General features: G+C 33.2%; 1 protein-coding gene across 1 annotated transcript; it reads left to right on the top strand.

Moving 5' to 3' along the window:
- The first annotated feature begins 17,168 nt into the window (after positions 1–17,168).
- LOC115963044 (glutelin type-A 3-like) lies at positions 17,169–25,924 on the top strand. Its single transcript, XM_031081931.1, has 4 exons — positions 17,169–17,282; positions 17,917–18,140; positions 24,315–25,041; positions 25,654–25,924. The coding sequence occupies exons 2-4, from the start codon at positions 17,945–17,947 to the stop codon at positions 25,805–25,807; spliced, it is 1,077 nt and encodes a 358-aa protein (XP_030937791.1). The 5' UTR covers positions 17,169–17,282; positions 17,917–17,944; the 3' UTR covers positions 25,808–25,924.
- Positions 25,925–27,378: the final 1,454 nt, after the last annotated feature.

Raw genomic sequence — 27,378 nt, 5'->3', positions numbered from 1 at the left:
TGCATCAAATGTATTGTATGAAACTTTACTTTTTATGTACTGTTATAATTTCACAAGATTGAAAGTTATACCAAGTATGAGTATTGGATTATGTCATTCTCTTTCTATAATACATGCTATCTACAAAAGAATATATATCTCAACCGATGAGACAAATTGTCTGCCATATGAAATGGTCAAAGTTATACATACTGTACTTGAAAGGAAAAGTATTTATGCCTAAATATGAAGGTGTTAATGTGCTTGAATGCTCACCTAATGAGTTAGAAACTGTAACTTTAGATTCATCAGCAAATGGTGTGTTGAACTTGAACTATAGTTGTTGGCTTGTTGAATACAAGATGTTGTATCACATACATAGCAATCAAGTGACTTGGAATACGTAAATGATAGAGCATGCATAAATTTTATATTTCTAAAGTTGTAAAAAATGAATGCCATTTTCTGACTTTTGTTCACTTGACTATTGATAACTACAAATAGTACTCCTACTCTTTTAAGAGTACTGCACTGAGAATACTCTATATATACCCAGAGGCGGCTTTACATAGAGTTCAGGGTGGTCATAGGACCACCTTGATCGGAAAAAAAAAACAATTATTATATATAGTTTTTAAAAATTTAAGATTTTTTTATCTTTAAAAAACTTTGTGACCACTCTATATTTTTTTAAAGGCCAACATAATTAAAAATTGGACAAAATTTGGCAACAAGCTTGATTGTAGACTAAGATTACAACTCTATTCAATATTTTTTTTATTGAATGTGAATTTTAATAAATCCACCATTTAATTACATTTTCTTTTTAAATTCTCCATACTTGCATAATTTCAAGAAGATAAAAGATCAATAGCTATGTTGTCAATCAAATATTTAAATTTCGAGTTTTTGTAATCTTAAATTATATATAAAAAATAATTTTATGGATTGAATAGTAAATAACATTTGATTGGCATGAAATTTGGATGTGTTTTAAGAACATAGACAACGTGCAATTCATTGATTAGATTTTCAAGATATATAACAATGTTAATTCATTTAGTGAGAGTGACTACAACTAAGTTTATAGCCAAATTTTGTTCTTAAACTTTGGTCCCCTTAACAATATATTAGGTCCTTACAAATAAAAAGAAAAATTCCAAGAAAAATTTTATTTAACTAAACTTTTGAAGAGATGTAGCTTGCAATATTGATAATAAGATTATCATGTAACGATTTCAAAATTAAAAAAAAAAAATTGTAAAAGGAAATTATAAGATTTTATGTATTTGCACGTGCGCGCGTGTGTGTGTATTGTCAATGTATGAAGTTCTCTTTTTTATTAAATTTTGTATGATTTAAGTTTCTTAATGATCACCAAAAAAAAAAAAAAAAATCCTAGATCCGCAACTATATATACCAATACTATATTTCTACCTTACAATATATACTTTATATATCATATACTATATAATAAAAGTTGAGCTTAGAAGCCGTGATTGCGTCAAGTAGCTGCACCATATTGCAAATTTTTTTTTTAGATTTTTTAAAAATATATATGTAGGGCCATAATTTGTATCGACTCCAAAAATGATATTGGGTTCGTACGTTTTAAGGCCCAAACAATGCAATTTGTAGAGCGTGAGCTTGAAAGGCTAGGCATTGGTCATCGGACAGTAGTTAGTCATGGTTTCTATGAAAATTTACACGAGGTTGGACCTGGCGTATCTAGCAGGGTCTTCTTCCAGTGCGACTTGAGTGGCTCCGGTCCTTAGGCCTCGTCCGAGGAGCTTAGTGCGCTTGTTATTCTCCTTATTTTAGACTTTTTGGTCGGGGAGACGACTTCCTTTCCATTGGTTCTCTTTCCCTTTTATACTAACATTTGCCCTCCTTCCAGTGTCCATGTGTAAGCTCCACTTTTTGGGGTTGAGACTTGTCCTATCAGCCCATACCTAGAGTGGTTGGGGGTAGTTGCAAAAGGTGAATAGCATGGTGAAGAGCATGGCTCTGTCAGACGCAGAGTTCTTTATTGCAGTATTGGCAGCTTTTTCACTTGGCTTGTTCCTGTATTGAGCTCGTCTTGTCCTTTAGGGACTCTATGGGGTGCCAAGCATAAGATCGTCCTCGGCCATATCTTTAGGCATTTTTTGGGACTTTCATTATGCGTTCTCGGCAATAGTTCTCCTCAGCTTGGGCCTTGGGTCCTAATGTAAAGTGGGCCGGGGCCATAAATTCTCTAGCCTCACAATAGCTCCTCAAAATCCTGCTGCCCGACCTCTTGGTTGGGGAGGAGGGTTTTGATGATGTCGGGCCCACATCATGGCTGGCCCAGCTCTGCTCTTCATTAATGTCGGCGTCTCTTCATTTACTTGGGAGGTGCGCCGGATTACGAGACATTCCTTTAGATTTACTCACGCGGCGTCCTCACCGTTTCAGTGCTCGAGACGTGTCTTTAATATGTCCCCTTCACGAGGCCACCCAAATCCTATGGTTGTGGATGGTGTTGGGAGTTGAGTAGAAAATGTCTCGTCTGTAGCACTTCTTGGAAATCTGCATAGATTAAATGCCACCCAACCTGCCTTCCATATAAGAAGTAAGGCAGGAGGTCACTTCCTTTACGTACAAACCCTTCAGTCTTTCCAAAGTCCTAAACCTTCAACTACGCTCAAAGTTTTCCTTATCAGCATAATCAAACCTTAGGGTGTGATATGTTTGAGGTAAAAGTGGGGGTGAAGAAACCACATCCTCTCCAGAAGTTTCGGGTCCCTCTGAAACTCAAGATGGCTCGGTCAGGGCAGGGTAGGTAGAGACTTAAGACATTTCTCCGCTTTCACAAGGTGGGAGCGATGCCTCCATCTCTTTCAGTCAAAATCCGAAGCAGGTGCTGGTCGCGTCAGATTTTTGGTGCGACAGCAGTGGGGTTTCTCGCCGTCAGTACCATCCGCTCTTTCGCGAGCGCTACTAATATGACACCTGCGTGTTTAGAGCTGATGCGGGGATTAAACATCTCTGCTTCTTCCTCTCTTCCTTCACTGGTGCCTCTTTTCGCCTCCGCTTCTTCTTCTTTCTCATCACCGGGGCTACCCTGGTGTTTCTACTACTTCTTCCTCTACTTTTTCTTCTCTTCCATCAATGGGGCCATCTTGTCATGCATAATCTCTACCAGAGCAGAGTTTTGAAGGATTTATCTCTTCCTTATATCTTTTTCTTTTTGCTTCTGTAGTTAGCTTTTGGTATAGGCTTACTTTAGCCCCTCATTGTACGCTGTACTGTTTCTTTGTTTTAATAAAAGATGATTCTGTTTTGTTCTACATATTCTTTCTTTTCTGCAGTAATTACTTTGTGAATGGATGTATTTCATATGGGTGTTTTTTACTATTATATATATTTTTTGAATGATACTTAGGGCAAAAACCCTTGTAACAAAAAGCTGTTATTTTGAACTTATTGAGACTGTCAAGCATAATAATACCAACCTACAGTAGATTAAACATACGAGACTAACCGTGATAACAGCTGAATGTCTTGTATTGTGCGTGAGGCAGTTATCCGAGAATGAGTAACCTAAAATAAACCATCCGAGAGGGTTGCCAAGTACTTGGGGGCTTGACCGCGTCCTTGGTAACACGACCTTAATCGTTTTTGGCAGCTGGTCTGAGGACGGAGGTATGGCTATAACGGGCCTGAACACTCGTTTGCGTTAGTTCCCTTAAAATTGAGGATCCAAGGATAGACCGGGACTTCCATTCGGTCCAGGACTTAACCCAATTTTTGATAGGTAAACTCTCTATGGGTCAGAATCCGAGGACCATACAATGCCCTGGTTCTGTTCAGAAGTTATAATAACAATTAATTAATAATAATAAAGATCTCTTTTTTTATTTTTTTATTTATATATATATATATATATATAGGCTCAGGTCCGAGGACCATACAATGCCTTGGTTCTGTCCAAAACGCATGATCTTTCTTTTAAGTAGTTGGTTTCCCCATAAGATCGGGTCCGAGGATCATACAATGCCTTAGTTCTGTCCAAAACTCATGATCTTTCTTTTAAGTAGTTGGTTTCCCCATAGGCTCGGGTCCGAGAACCATATAGTGCCTTGATTTTGTCCAAAACTCATGATCTTTCTTTTAAGTAGTTGGTTTCCCCATAGGCTCGGGTCCGAGGACCATACAGTGCCTTGGTTCTGTCCAAAACTTATGATCTTTCTTTTAAGTTTGGGGGGATTAGCCCCTCGGCCAAGGTGTGGGACGTTGATTTGACGTTGGAAGCCCCTAGAACCATCCGCGCTACTGACGCTTCGAAGCGTAGCCCCTAGTCGAACTTTATGTTAGGGCACTGCAACGGGCTACTGGAAGTGATGGAGTGATTTTCTCGATCCACCGCCTGTGCCAACGCGCAAGCCTTCCCACAGACGGCGCCAATTGTAGGGCCACAATTTGTATTGACCCCAAAAATGATATTGGGTTCGTACGTTTTAAGGCACAAACAATGCAATTTGTAGAGCGTGAGCTTGAAAGGCTAGGCATTGGTCATCGGACAACAGTTAGTCATGGTTTCTATGGAAATTTACACGAGGGTGGACCTGGCGTATCTAGCAGGGTCTTCTTCCAGTGCGACCTGAGTGGCTCCGGTCCTTAGGCCTCGTCCGAGGAGCTTAGTCTGCTTGTTATTCTCCTTCTTTTAGACTTTTTGGTCGGGGAGACTACCTCCTTTCCATTGGTTCTCTTTCCCTTTTATACTAACATTTGCCCTCCTTCCAGTGTCCATGTGTAAGCTCCACTTTCTGGGGTTGAGACTTGTCCTATCAGCCTATACCTAGAGTGGTTGGGGGTGTTTGCAAAGGTGAATAGCATGGTGAATAGCATGGACCTGTCAGACGCAGAGTTCTTTATTGCAGTATTGGCAGCTTTTTCACTTGGCCTGTTCCTGCATTGAGCTCGTCCTGTCCTTTAGGGACTCTATGGGGTGCTGAGCATAAGATCGTCCTCGGCCATATCCTTAGGCCTTTTTTGGGACTTTCATTATGCGTCATCGGCAATAGTTCTCCTCGGCTTGGGCCTTGGGCCCTAATGTAAAGTGGGCTGGGGCCATAAATTCTCTGGCCCCACAATATACAATTTTCCTTCTCCTATAATTTCTAAGTTGATAAATATCTTAATTTAATTACAATTTAAATTCTTCACTTGATCCATCTAATCCTTATTTAATTATTGTACTATACTACATGTAAAAAGAAAACATTTATATATATAAAAAAGGTAGCAACGTGTATGTTAAAAAAAAAAAAAAAAGCAGCAACGTAGAAGTCTAATGCATTGAAGAAATTGAAGGAATTTTTTAAAATTTTAGATTTTAAAAAGAAAACATTTATCTACACTTAAAAAAAAGAGGTTTAATGCATCTTGAATTGTAGCAACTAATATATATTAGATTAACATTGGACTTTTTGTTCATATCAACTTTTAATTACAAAGATAAAAAAAACTAATTAGATAAACCCAATCCGAATCAAATATAACTCCCAAAACTAATTAGATAAAACAAGAATACATAAACTTCTAATTAAAATGAAATACAAGTAACAAAAAAAAATCTAATTAGATAAAGAGTAAGACGCATAAAACATAAAAATAAAAATAAAAAAACAGTAAGGAGAAGATGAATTTGATCACAATTGAAATCTTATTTGCATCAAATACTACTTCCAAATATTAATATTTTACTATTATATATTGACTTCTTTAATTTTCAAACTAAGTCTCTCTCATGGTTAAAAAAAAAAAAAAAAAATCTTTCTCTTTCCCTCTCCTAGAAGCAGTTTGACATGGAAGACATCACTACCACCACAGGCAAGTATTTTTTTTACACTTTACATGCACTTGATTTGTCTTTCAAATATGCATATAGTTTACACTTTACATACACTTGATTTGTCTTTCAAATATGCATACAGTTTGGTTGTGTATTTTATAATCATTAGCAAGATTAAAATGAAAATCCATTATGAGTTTATGACATTCAAGATTTATAGATCCGGCTAACAAAAAGCAAAGAAACACTATTCTTGTAAATAGATCATATAAGCAATGAATAATTGAAGGTAACTAATATGGTCATACATTTATTTTACATAATAAATTTGTATTGAATTACAAAATTTATCTACTTCAATTGTGTACATTTATTTTATAATAAATTTGTTTCAATAAACTATTCTTCTTGAATCATTAATACTTCAACAAACTAGGATGCTAATGCTGTTGCAATAAATTTGTTGTAAAAAAAAAAAACTGCAAACTCATCTACTTCGATTGTGCACATTTATTTCATAATAAATTTATTGTGAAATACAAATGAAGGTAATAAACTTAGTTGTGTATTTTTCATATTTTTTTTTCTTTGCAAGTACTTTTTAACATTTTTTTTTTTTTTTACTTTTCTTAATTGTATCTTTATTTATTTACTCAATGAAAATTCCTATAATCCTACTAACATATGGAAATTTTAAAAGATAAAATTTTGTAAACTAAATCATTTAAAAAAAAATGATTTTAATTGTTTGCACTATTTCATTATGTTCGCTTATGCAAAAATCTATATCAATTATGCCTACCTTTATCTAAAAATAAGGTTATCAACAATTTTTTATTTTCATAGTTATCTTCAAGTATATTTACAACTTGAGATTAGATCATAGGGAATAATTTGTTGAGATTTTATATTAGAGTTTAGCTTGAAACTATACTATCTCTTATTAGTAAAATTTAGTTGGAAAAAAAAAAATTTGCAGCTAAACAATACTTTAAGGATGCCTACACTGAAAGCTACAAGTTCTCTTTTTCTCTCCAAGGTTATTTAACTCTATTGGGGCCTCCTCCCTCGCTTTCAAAGAAAAAAAAAATCAATTCTCATGTAAGTCTCTCTACTTTTATTTTTTAATGTTTAGTAATTTATATTTTTTAATGTTTAATAATTTAGGTTTTTCTTAATTCTTAACTATTAAATTGAGGTTACCACTAAAATAAGCTTTCAAATAATTTTTTTTATCGTTTTTAATTATTTAATTCAAGATTTTGTTTTTCATTTTAATATGTAGTGCTTGAGCTTTAAAGCTTAATATATTATTTTGCAGACTCCCTCTATATTTTTTTAGCTATCTCTTTTTATATTAGTTACACAGTTAATTTTGGAGTTATATATGATTAAAAAAAAAACTAAATCTTACGTGCATGCATTCATTATATAACTTAAAATAAAAGATTACTTCTCTTTACTTTATTTTAATTATCTATTTTATTATTTAATTTTAATTAAATTAAAAACTATTTTCTTATTTTCTTTAGTTTACACATGATTCTTGATTAAGCCGTGCATCGTACGGGCATATTACTAGTATATATAAAAGCAGAGATCTCATGCGGGAGAGCATAAAGTTCTGCCATGTGGCACTCTAATTTTGCATTTAGCTTTTTCTTTACCTCTTTTCATTAACTTATTTTTACTATTACCTAAAAGTTCATATTAACTTATTTTTACTGTTATGTAATTAATCTCTCATTAATTGCTTGAGTATACACCACACATTTCATGTCTTTTAGCATACCCACCATTTTAGTATTAAAAAAATAATAATAATTAAGGACTAATAGTAATAGGTAACTAGGTAAGGCCTTGGAGAGAGATAGAGAGACACGAAAATGTTGTGGATTATTAAATGAAATGCATTGTTTCACTATTACCAAAATAAAAGACCTGAGATTGACACAACATTTGTAAGACAGAGAAAGAGGAATATGAGGAACCGCCACTTTCGTCATACTAGCCTTCCACCACCATCAAGCTGGCGAAACCCCTACAGGTAATTTTTATTTATTTTATTTATTATTTTATAATTAGGGGCTTAAATATGATTTTAGTTTAGGTAATTTGGTTAGATAGTGTTCGTTTTGTGTATATAAGCAGAAAGAATATTTGGTGCGCAATGTAAAACCATATTCTGCCATGGTTTTAAATCATCTACAAGAGACATGCATACGCATTTGCCTATACCATGTCTTAATGCCGTATTATTGATAAGTAGAAGACGGTGAGAGAGTTTGACATATATTCATTTCATGGTATACAATCTGTGAACACAACTTAAATTAGTTGATTTTTTTGATGATGTTACTCTTTTGCATTTATTTTTGGTTTCATATTATTCTAAAAAAAAAAAAAATTGGTTTCATATTAAAAAAAAAAAAAAAATCTTACATTGAGAATGCTACAAATGCGTAGTGAAACTACTAAAGTAAATATTAATATCTCAGAATGTATATGTTTCTTTACTCTAATTTAGTTTAATTTTTCTTTATAATATATGTACAACATTCTCCAAAACCGTCTTACATAAAATATTACAAAATTATCCGGGTATCGCACAAGCAACTTACTAGTATCAGTACTATATTTCTACCTACAAATAGTACTCCTCTACTCTTTAAAAGTATTATACTCTACACTAGTACTATATTTCTACGGCCACATCTACCAAAAAGGAATACTAGTTGTAACGACCCAAGGAAAAGCGCTAGCCATATTTGCGCTATACCTCAAAAGGACTAGTCACAATTGAGGCTCATTGTAGTTGTTAATAAAGTCCAGTTCAACCCAGTAAATACCCGATGTGGAACTCATCACACACCGACACACATCACACAATCAATCAAATTGGGGCATCACACTAGTAGACCATTATAGCACTACAATTCTACAAATACACGTCTCAGTTTGCATTTTATTCTTTTATGATAAAATTTTGTAAAGATAAGATGTTCAGCTTTGCTTTATTAGCCCACCAGAAAAGAATAAAATGCAAACTGATCAGTTTGCATTTTATTCTTTTATGGTGGGCTAATAGCTTAGCTTGTTGTGACATTTTATTCATTGGTATAATCTTAGACACATTTAGGAAAAATAAATACATTCTGTGCTATTATTATTATAATAGTACATCAATTTTCTATTATTAATTGTGGGGGGTAAAAGACTAATAGGCCCATGTCGATGTCTACACTGGACCAGGGGCCCAGCCCAAGAAAAAATCCCTCCTCGGTTATAGGAAAAATCCTCCTCGGTATGAATATAGCCGAGGATGAGAGAGGCAACCTGCCATCGGTAGTAACACTCCATATCGTTCCACAAAACAGGAAAAGCACTAAAGCAGAAAAGACAACGGAGAAAACGGAAGTGTCTAAGGGAAAGACTGTCATTATTGCATTCACTGCCTTGTGCCTGACACGACCATACTTCTCTGTCTTTACAACTACTCCCAACAACTGGAGGGAAGGGCTGATGGGACAAGCACCTACCCCAGGGACCCCATTCAGTAAGAAGGAAACTATTATAAAAAGGGAATAAAGAGAGACAGAATGGGTGGGGCGGAGACCCCCCCCCCCAACACACCAAAGGTACTAGAAAAAACTCCTCAGATTATGCCGAGGACCAATTCTCTCTGGAAACTCGGTCCTTAAAGAACACTGTGATGACCGTTGTGCATATACTAAAGCCTAACTCTTTGACCCACTCTCTACAAATTCATTGTATCGGGCTCACTGGTCTAAGGTCCCATACATTTTGGGCTTGGCCAGAAAAACGTGACCCTACAATTGGCGCTGTCTGTGGAAAGAGTTTGTGCGTTAGCAAGTGCAACGGCTAATCACGGTGGGATCAAGCTCCTGCCAGTAGGAGTCCATCAGGAAGACCGTTGTGGCGGTGGTACAAGCTACACGAAAGCCTCCCCATTATTTCCTAAAACACACTATCATTGTCGTAACTCAGCTTCCACTCAGGTCCACACTTCGAAGCGTTGACTAAGCGGGAAGGGTTGCTAAGCGAAGCGTGGCCCTAGGGGCTTCTGACGTCAGATGTGTGCCTCGTGCACTTGACAAGGGGCTAATTCTCGCGGGCCTAGTAGTCCAGTCCGCTGAATCCCCTCTGGAGAAAGAAGCTGATGGCCAAACCAAAAACCTAAGTGCTAGACAGAACTAAGGTCTTGCATGGTCCTCGGACTCAAACCTATGGAGAAACTAGTCACTCCAAGAGACAAAGTGCTAGACAGAACCAAGGTCTTGCATGGTCCTCGGACTCAAACCTATGGGGAAACTAGTCACTTCAAGAGTCTAAGTGCTAAACAGAATCAAAGTCTTGCATGGTTCTCAGGCTCAAACTTATGGGGAAACTAGTCACTCCAAGAGCCTAAGTGCTAGACAGAATCAAGGTCTTGCATAGTCCTCGGACTCAAACCTATGGGGAAACTAATCACTTTAAGAGCCTAAGTGGTAGACAGAACCAAGGTCTTGCATGGTCCTTGGACTAAAACCTATGGGGAAACTAGTCACTCCAAAAACCTAAGTGCTAGACAGAACCAAGGTCTTGCATGGTCCTCAGACTAAAACCTATAGGGAAACTAGTCACTCCAAAAGCCTAAGTGCTAGACAGAACCAAAGTCTTGCATAGTCCTTGGATTCAAACCTATGGGGAAACTAGTCACTCCAAAAGCCTAAGTGCTAGACAGAACCAAGGTCTTCCATGGTCCTCGGACTCAAACCTATGGGGAAACTAGTCACTCCAAAAGCCTAAGTGCTAGACAGAACCAAGGTCTTGCATGGTTCTCGGACTCAAATCTATGGGAAAACTGGTCACTCCAAAAGTCTAAGTGCTAGACAGAACCAATGTCTTGCATAGTCCTCGGACTCAAACCTATGGGGAAACTAGTAACTCCAAAAGCCTAAATGCTAGACAGAACCAAGGTCTTGCATGGTCCTTGGACTCAAACCTATGGGGAAACTAGTCACTCCAAAAGCTTAAGTGCTAGACAGATCCAAGGTCTTGCATGGTCCTCGAGCTCAAACCTATGGGGAAACTAGTCACTCCAAAAGCTTAAGTGCTAGATAGAACTAAGGTCTTGCATGGTCCTCAGACTCAAACTTATGGGGAAACTAGTCACTCCAAAAGCCTAAGTGCTAGACAGAACCAAGGCCTTGCATGGTCCTCGGACTCAAACCTACAGGAGACTAGCTACTTCAAGAAAGGCCTAAGTCCTAGGCGGAATAGAGGTCCTGCGTGGCCCTTAGACCTCTGGCTTTATGGAAACTAACACACAATGGTACCTTTCTAAGTGTTTAGACTAGGTACAGTCATGCCCCGGTCCTCAGACCAGACGCCTAAAGTGAGTTAAAGCAGTGAATATCGTCGGAAACGTGGAAAAGAACCCTGGTACCCGGCAACCCCCTCAGACAGTTTATTTTAGGTTACACGTCCTCGAGCTGCCACCCCGTTCGCGGTACAAAACATGCGACTGTTATCCCGGTTAGTCCTATATAGTTAACCTACTTAAAGTCGGTATTGTTGTGTCCGTCAGTTTTGATAAGTTCAAAATGATAACTCTTTATTGGCAATGGCATCGGTTTTAAGTACTGTTCGGAAGAAAAGATACCAGCACATCCATTCACAAAATAATTATTGTAGAAAAGGAAGGATATGCAAAATGAGATAAAATCATCTTTTATTAGATAAAGAAATAGTACATTGTACATAAAAGGGCTTAGACAAGCATATATCAGAAGCTAACTATAAAAAAAAGGGGGCACATGGGAACGACGAATCCTCAATCTAGCTCCAACAGCAATAGCGTAAGTACGGATGGCACCGGCGATGGAAGAGAAGAAGAAGCGGAGGCGCCCGATCCACGACCTTGCTCTAGCAGCAACCAAGCAAGTCTGGATGGCACCGGCGATGGAAGAGAAAAAGAAGCAGGGATGCCAAAATCTCCATACTTGCTCTAGCAACAATCGAGCAAGTATGGATGGTACCGGAAATGGGAAGCCCAAACCCTCACATGCGTGGCACACGGCGTCGGATGAAAATCCCAGTGCTGTCGCATCAAAAATCTGATGCGACCTACAACAATAGCGTAAGTACGGATGAGATAAAATCATCTTTTATTTGATAAAGAAATAGTACATTGTACATAAAAGGGCTTAGACAAGCATATATCAGAAGCTAACTATAAAAAAAAGGGGGCACATGGGAACGACGAATCCTCAATCTAGCTCCAACAGTAATAGCGTAAGTACAGATGGCACCGGCGATGGAAGAGAAGAAGAAGCGGAGGCGCCCGATCCACGACCTTGCTCTAGCAGCAACCAAGCAAGTCTGGATGGCACCGGCGATGGAAGAGAAAAAGAAGCAGGGACGCCAAAATCTCCATACTTGCTCTAGCAACAATCGAGCAAGTATGGATGGTACGGGAAATGGGAAGCCCAAACCCTCACATGCGTGGCACACGGCGTCGAATGAAAATCCTAGTGCTGTCGCATCAAAAATCTGATGCGACCTACACCTACTTCGGATTTTATCTGAAGGAAGAGAGACTCCTTTCTTGTCCAGTCGAGGGGGAGAAATATTTTCAACCTTTGCCTCCCTTGCCCTGACTGGGCCATTCTGAATCTCGGAGATACACAAGGCTTTTGAAGAGGGTTTGGTTCCTTTACCCTCACCCTAACCATGACCATTTCACTCCCTAAATCTCAGTCACACTCATAATGGGGACTTTGGGAACCTTTGGAAAGTTAGGAACCCGAAAAACTCAAGGGTTTGCAAATAAAGGGGAGTGACCTCCCACCGTGCATCTTATATAGGAGGCAAACCTGGTGGCAATCAATTCACCCACATCTCCAAGAAGGAATTACAAGCGAAATAAATCTCGCTCAATTTCCAAAGTAGTCTTCAGCCGTTAGATTTATGTTGCCTCGTGAAGAGACCCTTATTAAAGCGCGCCTCATGTACCGAAACGATAGGGATGCGGCTTGGATAGACTAAAAGAATGTCTCACAGCTAGGAATGCGCCTTAGGCAAACGAAGAGGCTCTGGCATTAATAGAGGGCAAGACTTGGCAAGCCGTGACAGAGGCTCGACGTCACCAAAACCCTCCTCTCTGTCCGAGGAGCCGGACAGCAGGATTTTGAGGGGCTATTGTGGGGGGTAAAAGACCAATAGGCCCACGTCGATGTCTACACTGGGCCAGGGGCCCAGCCCAAGGAAAAATCCCTCCTCGGCCATGGGGAAAATCCTCCTCGGTATGGATATAGCCGAGGATGAGAGAGGCAACCTGCCATCGGTAGTAACACTCCATATCGTTCCACAGAGCAGGAAAAACACTAAAGTAGAAAAGGACAACGGAGAAAATGGAAGTGTCTAAGGGAAAGGCTGTCATTATTGCATTCAGTGCCTTGTGCCTGACATGACCATACTTCTTTGTCCTTACAACCACTCCCAACAACTGGAGGGAAGGGCTGATGGGACAAGCAGCTACCCCAGGGACCCCATTCAGGAAGAAGGAAACTACTATAAAAAGGGAATAAAGAGAGACAAAATGGGCGGGTCGGAGACCCCCCCCCCAACACACCAGAGATACGAGAAAATGCTCCTTGGATCGTGCCGATGACCAATTCTCTCTGGAAAACTCGGTCCTTGAAGAACACCGTGATGATCGTTGTCCATACACTAAAACCTAACTCTTTGGCCTACTCTCTACAAATTCATTGTACCGGACTCACTGGTCTAAGGTCCCATGCATCTTGGGCTTGGCCAGAAAAATGTGACCCTACATTAATAATAAATTGACATTTTAGTTAGTTCAATAACATATTAAATGAGATCTGAACTTATGATTTTAAATATTTTTTTAATAATTTATATAAAATTTTAACTCATGAGCATATAAGTAAATAAATAAATATCTATACTATTTGTCTATATATTTAATATATAAAATTAACGATAAACTCTAAATGGTACATCAATATTATCAAAATTGAAATGTTTAATTTCCCTAATCAAACCAAAATAACTTCTAATATGGTATTGGCTCTCTTGGGAGAAAGTCTATTTAATAGTTAATGTTTTTTGTTTTTTATTTTTTTTTATAAATAAATAAATATATATATATATATATATATATAGATTTATAGTGTATAGCATGTCATATCATTTAAAATTTTAAATAACATAATTGTAGATATAACTTTAAATTTACTTCTTCTATATAAATATCACAACAAGCTAAGCTATTAGCCCATCATATGTCAAAATAAAATTAAAAAAAAAAGTATACATACATGGGTCCACTACAACTTAAAACAATTATATTATTGTTAGTTTGTTTAGACCCCTGTACAGTCAGATTATTTAACCTAATTTATTAACCAAATTGATACTTAAGTTTATTATTTAGATTTAGGTTAAACACATACAATCATATCACTTAGGTTAGGTTTGGATTGCACTGAAAAGGAAAAAACATGCGCCTCTGCGTTTTTTCTGTGGGTCTCGTGCACTATTCATGGGACCCGCAAGTACGGATTTCAACAAAGTTTTCTTTAAAACTGGGTCCCATAGCACTATTCTCACATTTGAAAATTATTTTGTTATAGTATTTTCAGTTTTCAGTAATAAGCAATATCCAAACAAATCTTTAATGCAGAAAAGTAAAGAAGACAAGCAATATGAAGACCCAGGAAAACTAATGAAATAGTCCAGTTTCAAGGTAAAAAACCTAGGAAAAATTTAACCTAAATTATCTTCAAGGTAACAAATTCACTATGATAGAATGGAAGTTTTACAATAAATCTAATCTATAAATCTAAAGCTACCTCTTGTAATACTTACTCACACGACAATGTGCAGCTCCAAATTTATGGACTCTTCTATCTAAATTTGTCGCACACAAACACCCACTTTTGTGACTCTAAGATCCCACTCCAAGCTTTAAATGATCAACTATGTATGATCTTATTGCAGCAACTTTAGATTTACCGGTTCTAATAATGCGTAGATGGAATTCCGATAATAACTTTGAAAGGAGAAAGCATAGTACCATTTAGATCTCAAAAGAGCACTTCCAAAGTTTCTTCAAAACGTGCCTTATAGTTTCCTTTAAATACTAAGAGAATTAGATTTGAAACCCTAATCACTTAATGAGTTTAATTGGCTGTTGGACTTAATTAAAATTCTGCAGACTCGTGTCTTGATCGGTCGAGCCCTATTCTCGATGGGTTGAGCCTTGTTCTTGATCGGTCGAACCTGGCATGTTTCGAATTCTTGAACCTTCAGCTTCCTTATTCTTGTGTCTGACTTGCTACACATTGAGTATTGTTTAATATACCTTATAGACTCTAAGATTTATATCTAGAGAAGTTTGTGCTCATGGTTTACCAATTATTCTAAACTTTTATAACCTAACCATTATAAAAATTTTGTTCATTTTTTTAACTACTAGAATTTTTCATATTTAACTCAAACAATGAAATAAATATATTCGATTCCAACCATGAAAATGATAGGCTTAGGAATTAGAATTCATAAGAAAACCATGAAATAAATCTATTTAATTCAAACCATGAAAAGGACAGGGTAAAATTCACAAGAAAGATGAGAGTAAGGACAGGCCTTGATGGTTTCTTATGTATACATTTTCTAAATCTAAAGATTCAACATCATTTTTGTTAACAGCGGGGATGTAGCTAGCTTTGGACTAGGGGCAATGGCACCCCTAATTTTTTTTTTTTTAAATATTATTATGAGTACGTTTGGATTGGGCTAATTTCCAGCGCGTCTGTGTCTGCATTTTTCCCATTTTTTTTTCACGCATTTTTGAGACTTGCGGCTACTGTTCATGCACTGTTCAATGAACAATAGCCGCAAAGTTTGACTTTTCTAACTTTTTTCAGCCAATCAGTGCACATCGTGTATTGTTCACAGACCCACAAATTTCACTTTTTAGCAACTTTTTCATTAAAAATGGGTCCTACGGTACTATTCACACATTTAAAAATTATTTTGCTACAGTGTTTTTCAGTTTTCAGCTGTATCCAAACAGACCCTATATATATGTATATTAATTTTGGGCAATTTTGTTCTATAAAATTACATTTTTTCTTTTAAATAATATTATTAATTCTTTTAAGAGTAATGTTATACTCACAAACTTTTTTATAACATTTTTACAAACTGTATTTTGGTAGCAAATTCTTATTAGTTTGCATATGAACCCACCACTCATATCATTCTTTTACTTACTAGTAATCACTTATTACATCAATAATTTATAAAAAATTTTGTAGTGCCAGTATTTTCCTTATTTTAGTGACTATAAAAAAAATTTATAGATCTAAAATCTAAAACAAAATATACAAGCTCCAAAAAAAATAGCTCATCAACAAAAATTACTAATAGTAAAACTTTAAAAAAAAATTAATTAAGCTCAATTAACCAACTTTATTTAAAATAAACAACCTGTCATTTAAAAAATTTTAAACAAAAATAATTTTGTTCTTATTGACATAAAAAAAAAAAAAAAAAAAAATCTCTCTAGTAGAGTTAAAGGCTGAAACTGCTATACACAATTAATAGTAAAATCACTTTTCTTGACTCAAAGCTCTAGTTCCGTACTTGGTAGACAGAAAAGAGGTTTTTTTCAACAAAAAGGATTTGGCAATGAGAAGGACACAGTAAAATTGATCTACAACTACAAGTCGGCGAAACATAGTACATGTATATACTCTATACGTGTTTATCTAGCAAAAAACAAAGTCCACGTGAAAAGTAAACAGCCATGGAATGAATGACATCTGTACTTCCAACAAAAGAGCGAGTGTTTATACTCAAAACAAAAGACCACCTTCGATTAATTTCAAACTTGCCAATAATTAAATGGAGTGATCTTATCGACATAAAAAAAAAAAAAAAAAAAATCAGTAACTAAGTAATGTAGAATTAAAGGCTGAAACTGCTACACACAACTAACAGTAAAATCACATTTCTTGACTCAAAGCACTAATTCCGTCCTTGATAGACAGAAATGAGGTTTTTTTCAACAAAAAGGATTTGGCAATGAGAAGGACATAGTAAAATTGATCTACAACTACAAGTCGGCGAAACATAGTACACGTATACGTGTTTATCTAACAAAAAACAAGTCCACGTGAAAAGTAAACAGCCATGGAATGAATGACATCTGTACTTCCAACAAAAGAGCGAGTGTTTATACTCAAACCAAAGACCACCTTCGATTAATTTCAAACTTGCCTATAATTAAATGGAGCTGAACGTACCTCTTCATTCTTCTCATCATATAGTTTCCTTTCAAGTTTGTTTCCAAAAGAGAAAAAAGAAAAGTACATATTTCCTTAATTCTGTCAATGTAGTGGAAATTGCTATTTGCTAGTGTTCGTTCTAGCCTCAAATACATTTACAGGTACACGAAATTCATTGCTGCCAGAATTTTTTTTTGACTTCTGTACTTTATTTTGTTCTAACAGTAACAAATATATAAAATAAAAGAAATAAAAATAAAAGATAATGTGAAAATTATGTTGGTAGATAATCATCATAATAACTCTTTGTGTTCTCTGTATCTTAATTAAATTTATCTTATGGTTGCTTGGCTTGCCTTGATAGCTACTTATTTTCTTTATATAAGTTAGTGTATCTATATGTTTGTTAATAGCTTTTTTTAAATTAAAAAAAAAAGTTTATTTACTTATGTTCAATTTTTTAAAGTCTCATTTGTTTAGGAAAATAACTACAATTTAACAAATATCCAGAAACTTAAAAAACAAGTTTATTAAACAAACAAGTGAACTTAGTTTTTTTCAAAACGTAAAAATCAAGAATCAAATCTATAGAACCAACACCCTCGGAAACACATTTATGTTTTGTGTTCAAATTTCAAATGACTGTAAATGCACTTATGTGATCAGCATCTTAACTTCTCAACCCAATTTTGTATTGATTGATTCATTGAAGACAATATACTCTTTGTCTTAAACATTACACTAATCAAAATGCTTCTTCATCTTCTTTTTTTCCTTTTCTTATTTAAATGGTAGTACTAATTAAGTGAAGTGCAAGAAAAAGATGGAGTTTGACTTGACACCCAAGATTGCACAAAAGGTTTTCGAGGGAGAAGGTGGAGCATACTATAGTTGGTCAAGTTCTAAATTTCCGATACTTGGTGAGGACAAGGTTGGTGCTGGTAAGCTTGTTCTGCAGCCTCGAGGCTTTGCTCTTCCCCACTATGCAGATTCTTCCAAAGTCGGTTATGTTCTTGGAGGTTAGTGCAATATGTCTATCCATAACAAATCTATATCTCACTTGTAAATATTGTATTATAGGACCAATGACTCTACTCTAATTTTCTATATATATTATGACATAAGTTTTACACGTAATTAATCATAAAAAATTAATTCAAATATTCATTTATGAGCAATGCTTAAGATTTAACAAATTTTACTACATACATCTTACAAATTAATATATTACCAATCATATAAAAATAGTTTGAGTAATGTTACAGGTACAAATTATTTTACAACATTTTTATAAACTGTTGATGTGGCCAGTTTTTTATTAGTTTTTATCTGAGCCCACCATTAACATTACTTTTTCATTTACTAATAACTACTTATCACATCAGTAATTTGTAAAAGTTTTCATAAAAAAGTTTATATCTCTAACATTACTTTTTATTTATTAGTTGTTGGCTTGTTGCAGTAACACTAATCACACTAATTGTCATGTCACTTTGCAAGCCTTTTATAATAAAATTGATAGCAACTTTAATATTTTCCTTCATTTATTATCTTATATATAAAAAGCGGCAATGCCGCTACAGTGATTTAACACTGTGCATTCAGTGTTAAATCACTGTTCAACTACAGTGAAATTTTTGTGAGGCACTGTCTTTTATTTTTATTTTTAGTCTTCCGTTTGTTTGTTTGTTTGTTTTTTTTTTTTTTTCTTTTATATATACTGTTATACTGACACAACAAATTTCACAATATTTTCAAAAAGTGGCAATGCCACTACAGTGATTTAATACTGTGCATTCAGTGTTAAATCATTGTTCATCTACAGTGAAATTTTCGTGAGGCACTTGTCCTTTTTTTTTTTTTTTTTTTTTTTCAGTCTTCCGTTTGTTTTTTTTTTTTCCTTTTATATATACTGTTATACTGACACAACAAATTTCACAATATTTTCACAATTATTGAAATGTCAATTTCTTATAAGTCAAAATAAAATAATAAAATATGAAATTGTGACCAACCACAATTGAAAATAAATGTTTTGTGAAAAGCCGCAATGCCGCTACAGTATTTTAGCAATGTTCATTCAGTGTTTTTGCATTGTTCATCTACAGTGTCATTTTGGTGAGCAAGTTTGTCTTTTTTTTTTTTTTAAGTTTTTAGTTTTGAACATTAGCTACAGTTCCAAGAGGCGCTGTAGCTATAGTAACTACATTTTTTTTTTCCAGTCTTCCGTTTGTACTTTTTTTTCCTTTTATATATATTGTTATACTGACATAATAAATTTCACAATATTTTCACAATTATTGAGATGTCAATTTCATTACCGCTTTAGTGTTTTAGCACTGTTCATCTACAGCGCTTTGTCCCTTTTTTTATTATTATTTTTTTTTAAGTTTTGAATAGTAGCTACAGTACCAAGCGGCACTGTAGCTACAGTAGCTACACTTTTTTTCTTTTCTTTTTTCAGTCTTCTGTTTGTATTTTTTTTCCTTTATATATATTGTTATACTGATACAACAAATTTCATAATATTTTCACAATTATTGAGGTATCAATTTCTTATAAGTCAAAATAAAATAATAAAATATGAAACTGTGACCAACCACAACTAAAAATAAATCTATATATATAAAAGCGTGAATGCACTAAATCATTGTAGCTATAGTGTTTTGGTTTCGTGAGCCACTTTTTTTTTTTTTTTCCCAAGTCTGTAGCTACAATAGTTATAGTTTTTTTTTTTCCTTTTTTTTTTTCCTGTAATTAGTTTGTGTTTTTTTTTTTTCCTTTTAAATATTTATGTAAGCTAGTATATATATTGTTATATTGACACAACAAATTTCACAATATTTTTACAATTATTGACGTGCGCGAATGCGTTAAAGCACTGTAGCTACAGTGCTTTGGTTTCGTGAGCCGCTTTTTTTTCCCAAGTTTTGAACAGTAACTACAGTTCCAAGTGGCACTGTAGAAATAGTAGCTACAGTTTTTTTTTTCCTTTTAAATATTTATGTAAGCTGGTATATATATTGTTATACTGACACAACAAATTTCACAATATTTTCACAATTATTGCCGTATCAATTTCTTACAAGTCGAAATAAAATAATAAAATATGAGATTGTGACCAATCACAACTAAAAATAAATGTTTTGAGAAAATGTTACAACACTTATTGTGCAGTGCTTTTGGTTTATTCAACTAGCACGTTAGCTACAGTGCCTAAAGTTTTTTTTTTTTCTTTTAAATATTTATGTAAGCTGGTATATATATTGTTATACTGACATAACAAATTTCACAATATTTTCACAATTATTGATGTGTCAATTTCTTACAAGTGAAAATAAAATAATAAAATATGAGACTGTGACCAACCACAACTAAAAATAAATGTTTTGAGAAAATGTTACAACACTTATTGTGTAGTGCTTTTGGTTTATTCAATTGGCACAGTAGCTACAGTGCCTAAAGTTTTTTATTTATTTATTTTTTTTATTTTATAGTAATCGGTTTGTGTTTTTTTTTTTTTTTCCTTTAAATATTTATGTAAGCTGGTATATATATTGTTATATTGACACAACAAATTTCACAATATTTTCATAATTATTGACGTGTCAATTTCTTACAAGCCGAAATAAAATAATAAAATATGAGACTGTGATCAACCCCAACTAAAAATAAATATTTTGAGAAAATGTTACAACACTTTTTGTATAGTGTTTTTGGTTTATTCAACTGGCACGGTAGCTATAGTGCCTAAAGTTTTTTTTTTTTTTTTTTAGTAATCGTTTTGTGTTTTTTTTTTTCTTTTAAATATTTATGTAAGTTGGTATATATATTGTGTTATACTGACACAACAAATTTCATAATATTTTCACAATTATTGACGTGTCAATTTTTTACAAGTCAAAATAAAATAATAAAATATGAGACTATGACCAATCACAACTAAAAATAAATGTTTTGAGAAAATGTTACAACACTTATTGTTATCACAATATTTTCACAATTGCTGAGATCTCAGTTTTTTATAAATCAAATAAAAAAATGTTAAATCCACAACATTTTAACATTAATTTATACAGTGCCTAAAGTTTTTTTTTTTTTTTAAATATTTATATAAACTGCCATATCTATTAACTATACAAAAAGAGCCCAAGGCTCATGAATAGTGTTTTTTTGGTTTATTCAATTAGTGAGGTGCACTTTCTCTTTTCTTTTTTTTCCCTTTCAAGTATGCTAGTTGGTTTGAGCTTTGTTTTTGTTTTTTTGTTTTTTTAAGATCTTTATATGTTTACTTTGTACTTGCAATGCAAGTTTACGTTGTAAGTACACAAAAGTGGTTAATATTATACACATTTGCACAAAAAATGGTAAATATTATACAAATTTTGTAAATGTGTACAAAATTTGCCAATTTTTTTGTGTCTACAATATAAATTTATATTGTAACTAAATACAATGTATACATAGAGATATTATGAAAATGTTGTGATGCATGTGTCAATTCCTTATGGGTCAAAATAAAATAATAAAATATTATACTGAGATCTAGCACAACTAAAAATGTCGTGACATTTTGTTGTTATTACAATATATTCACAACTATTGAGGTGTAAGTTATAAGTCAAAATAAAATAATAAAATATTGGATTGGGATCTGTCATGGTCTTATACGATTGAAATTAACTTTTTATAACATAATTATCAAAATTCTTAAAATTAATGTCTTTTTTTATTAGTGTAAATCTTTTTGTATTTTAAAAATCAAATAATTTTTATTTTTATTTTGTGATACAAATAAAATCTAAAATTGATCTTAGTCACTACTTTTTTTTTCCCATGGCTAGCACATGCCTTGCACGTGCTGCCTTGACTAGTATATACAAAATCGTAAACGTTTCACTTATGGTTGATCTTATAATATTATGTTACAAAAAAATTTGAGATCTTACAATATTACATGACAATCTTCTCAAAAAAAAAATTTTATATTATATTGTTTATAAATAAATAAATATATATATATAACAATCATAAAAAACACCTATCAATAACTATCATAATCATTGAATTTCAGATTTAAACACAAAAAGAAAAAAGTGAAAATCTATATCATGTTAATTAACCCTTTTCATGTATTATATGAGTTACCGTCTAGTTTATTATATTGTTGAAGTAATGTTAATCACATTCATTAACATGTCAATTTGTAAATATTTGTAACAAAATTTATACTAATTTTTATCTTAAAAAAAGAGTTTTGTGATTTTCTGCTTTCACTGCCAAGTCCAAAACATGTAGGAATTCCTTACCCATAATGTGTAAACTCAATCCTATCTCCTAAGACAGTACAATTGTCTTATTCATATATCAGTTTCTGGTGCTGTACGTCAATCCAATATATATGGACAAATGTTCACCAAAAGTCTATTGACTCTATTGGCACTAGCAGTTGGTCACATTTGACATTCCCATACAACGGTCTTAATTAACTCATGGCTCCCAATCAGCGGTGGTGCTGAAATTACAATTCAAATTCAATACATATACGACATTAATTGGGACCACAACATTTATATATATATATATATATATATATTAATAGGCAAACCTTAGAGAAAATTTAATTAGATTTTACAATTAAAATCCAATTTTGTACCATATGTTTTAAATTATTTATTTTTAAAGAGAATTTTATTTCTTAATTTTGGAGTCAAATGTGAAACCACAACATAAATATCTATCCAATTAAGTTATTGTGTACAAAAACTAAAGAGTCTAAAATTAATGAACATAAAAAAAAAAAAAAAAAAATTAAAATGGACAATTTACATTTTTTACCTAATGATATTCTTACAAGACTTTTTAATGAGTTAAAAAAATATATATAAGAATGACTGTTAATAATATTTAAATTATATATGTAAGATTATACTATACATCTTAATGTATATCTTTTATGTATATCCATGCATATATATGGGGTTACAAGCTAGTTTTCATAATATATATATATATATATGACATGCTTTTACTAATTTATAATAATTTAGAAGGAACATTGTCCCCGCTAAATACTTGAGGAGTAGGTTTATTAATTTCAGATGTGAGTAAATCTGTAACTTTTAGATTCAATCCACCACATTATCGGTTTATGAGATATATTTTCAAAATGTTTTATAGACAATGGGTGTAGGGTAGATCTATGGCAAGGTTTGGGGGGCCATGGCCCCCAAATATTATAAAATTCTTTTATATTATGTATAATTATTAAAAACTTTAAATATTTAGCAAAAAAAATATATAGAAGTTCCCCAAATGTTTGAGTTAGCTCAATGATGCTCTTAAAAACCAATAAAATTTGTCAATCGGTCTAGTAGTTATGGAGACAAGATAGTTTTTGTTTTCTCAGATTCGTTTTTTGTATATGTTTAATATCCAACTAGATAGTTTTTGTATACTCATTGGAATTTAAAAGATGATAAAATTTTCTAAAAATTTATTTTACAAATATACATATGTGAAAGTTGTTAATTTTATATATAATATATTTATAAATTATGACCTATTCTAGTATCAAAATATTAATATTTATATATATGTATATGTTTGTTTATGCGTGTATGTGATGACTTATCTTGATTCATGATTATTATATTAATACCAAAATATGATTATCATATTAATACCAAAATTTGGCCCTCAAACAAAAAATTCTAACTCTACCCTGAATGGATGGAATAGTTTTTTTTTTTTTTTTTTTTAAAGAGAGTTTCAACCTATGACATCCGCTTCTGATGATAGCTCTTTATCATAAGATCAAGACACCAATCAGTTTTTGGTGTAGGTGAGGATTGAACCCCAGATCTCTTATACAACCATCAGAGATTTTATCAGTTGAGTTAACTGGAACACATGGATAAAATAATTTGGCTAAAGGTTAAAATGCTATTTCTTTGTATCAAATATATATATGTATATATATAAGTTAATTTATTACTTATTTGGTAAAATGATTTTTTTTTTTTTTTTTTTTGAGAAACCTATTTGGTAAAATGTTGGAAACAAACAAGTTATCGAAAATTACATTATGCGAAACTCATCGTCCAACCGGCCAATATTTGATGATTTCTTTTGATAATCCATAAGCTTCTTACCATTCCCTAATATATATCATTGACTGTTAACTGGTGCAGGTGGTGATGGAATTGTTGGAATGGTATTCCCTAAAACATCAAAGGAGGTGGTATTGAAACTCAAGAAAGGAGATGTCATACCTGTGGTAATGGGAGCAGTCTCATGGTGGTTCAATGATGGAGATTCTGAATTGGTTATAGTATTCTTAGGTGAAACTTCAAAGTCATATATTCCTGGCGAATTCACCTACTTCTTTTTAAGTGGGGCTCTAGGTATCATGGGGGGTTTCTCTCCAGAGTTCCTTAGTAGAGCTTATAAAATGAATAAAGATGAAGCAAATAAGCTCGCAAAAAGCCAAACTGGGGTTCTGATAATTAAGCTACAAGAAGGAAAAACTATGCCTAAACCAAACGAAAACTATACTAATAAATTGCTCTATAACATTGAAGCTACATTGCCTGATATTCGTGTCAAGAATGGTGGACAAGTCACTACATTGACAGAAGCCAAGTTTCCTTTTCTTGATCAAGTTGAGCTGAGCACCAAACTCGTTAGACTTGATGCTAATGCAATGTTTTCACCAACGTATACTACTGATTCTTCAGTTCAATTGATTTATGTTGTGAAAGGGATTGGTCAGATTCAAATTGTGGGCATTAATGGTAAGCAAGTCTTGGACACTGAAGTGAAGCCTGGTCACTTGCTTGTTGTACCAAGATTTTTTGTGGTTGCCAAACTTGCAGGTGGAGATGGACTGGAATGTTTCTCTATAACAACATCTAAGAAGTAAGCATTAGTCATCTTTTACCATTTTCTATGGACTAATTACACTTCTAAATTTTACGGTTGTTTTCATTTTAGTTTCTTAATTTTAAGGTTTTTATTTTCTTCTTGATTTTAGTTCATCAAATTTGATTCCATCTTCAAAATGGTCACACTATCTATCTACGTGGCTGATCTAATTAATCTCTATGATTTAATTTTCAAAATTAATGATCTTTCTATCCATCTCTATGATTAATATGACCATTAAATGCCAATAAAATGACATTAATTATTGTCTTCTTTTTGTTCCCCCTCTCTTTTAAAGGTCAAATTTGTAATGAAGATAAACATAATGAACACTTTGAAAACAAAATCAAATTAGTGGAACAAAATGAATCATCTCAAACTTAAGGGACCAAAATGAAAATAACTTCAAACTTTATGAGTTGAAGTGTAATTTAGTTGTTTCCATTGTGTACCTTGTCCTGCCAATTGAATGAGATAACTAATCCAATCATACTAATTTAAAATTGGATGGCAATTTTTTTTTTTTTTTGGTTAAATTTGTCAAAATATTTTATACAATAAAATATTTTTTAACATCTCTCTCTTCCCCTTTTAAATGTTCTGCAGGCCTGCCTTCGAGAATTTAGCTAGTAAGGCATCAGTATGGCAAGCATTATCTCCTTTGGTGATTGAAGCCTCCCTGAATGTTTCTACAGAGTTGGAAGAACTTTTCAAGTCAAAAATTGGAAAAAACACTATCCTTATCCCTTTCAATAATTAATTAGATCCTAGTCATTTAAATATAATGTTTCGTAGTTATGTAAAATAAAAGTAACAACATATTTTGTTGTTCCTACTAATATATTAAATAATAAATAAAATACATTTATGGAATCACAAACGTATATGTACCAAATAAATATTATTTCACATACTAGAGATAAAATCTAGACATATTATTGTTTATCAAATAGATTATATGAAATGTTTCTTTTTATGAAATGTTTCTTTTTATGTAATGTTAATTTCATAATATTGAAAGATACTTTTGGGTTTGCCTCAACAGAATTCCAAAAGGGGGGAATGACAAATTGGTTGGTGACAACACCCCATTTTGGACCCCTGATTAATTTTCTCAAAATATTTCATGCAATACATGGATGTACCAAAAATATTATTCTACCAAAAGACCCCAAAAATATGGTTTCGCTAGGTTTGTTGACCTTGATCAGACTTCGAAATGATGAATTTCTCATATTTAGGGTCAAACCCTAGTTTTGATTGAAAATAACCAATTTTGAGCATGTTTGCCTTAAATTTAAATAGACTTCTTACTATTCAACTAGGATAAGAGTGATTTCTTATTAAAGAATATGAAATTCCTATGATTTAATTATTCACAGGTATACATCACTTTAATTACATGCATAAATATATACAAGTATACATAAAAAATAGGTCAAAATTCAAAACTCATACTCTAACTTTGACTATAATTCATTTTAATACTCTAATTTTACTTTGATTCATTTCAAGTCTTTAACTTTTAAATTTATTCAATTACAGCTTTGTTCTGTTAATCTGCTCCGTCCTAAGGGTCTTGAAAACGACACAATTTTGCATTTTTAATGATTTATATTTATTTTTAATTACCGGAATTAATTTTTAATTATTATTTGCAATTAACGAACTAAAAAAATTAATTACCGAAGGTCTCGTTCACGGTCCACAATATCGAACAAGCTCACCTTCCTTTTCCTCTATGTTTGCCTCTGCCGGCGGTTGATTTCATTGAACATTTTTTTTCGTTTCAAATTTGTTGCTGTTGGGCTTCCCCCATTTTTGGGTTTTTCTTCAAGACCCAAAGTTTTGTTGCTTCTTAGACACTTAGATCTTTCCATTTACTGCTCATATCTTTTGATCTACTGCTCAATATGATTCTTAGACATTCAGATCTTTGGTGGGACTGATGGGAATGGCTCAAAGTTTTTGTTTTATTGCTTATTTTGAAAGGTACCCATTTAAATGAAGTTGCTTTTATGCATCTACTTTGTGGTTTTTGTGCATGAAAGTAATGGGATTTGAATGATTTGTTGTTTCTAGTTATTAACGGAAGAGACAACTAATAGGCTGGGTACTTGGGCGGCTGGAACAGAGGAGAGAGAGCGAACAGCTTTACTGAAATTACATAAATTAATTTCCGGTAATTAAAAATAAAGAAAATCAGAAAAAGAGAAAGAAAAAAAAAATGCCATGGTTTTCTGGGGTCCTAATGGAGCAATGTAATAGAAACTAACAGAAAGTTTTAATTGAATAAGACCGTGTTAGGGATTTGAGAAAAAGTTAGTTTAT

The sequence above is a fragment of the Quercus lobata genome, chromosome 2 (genome assembly GCF_001633185.2).
Source record: "Quercus lobata isolate SW786 chromosome 2, ValleyOak3.0 Primary Assembly, whole genome shotgun sequence".
NCBI classification, from domain to species: domain Eukaryota; kingdom Viridiplantae; phylum Streptophyta; class Magnoliopsida; order Fagales; family Fagaceae; genus Quercus; species Quercus lobata.
This window is presented reverse-complemented; position numbering and strand designations above follow the sequence as displayed.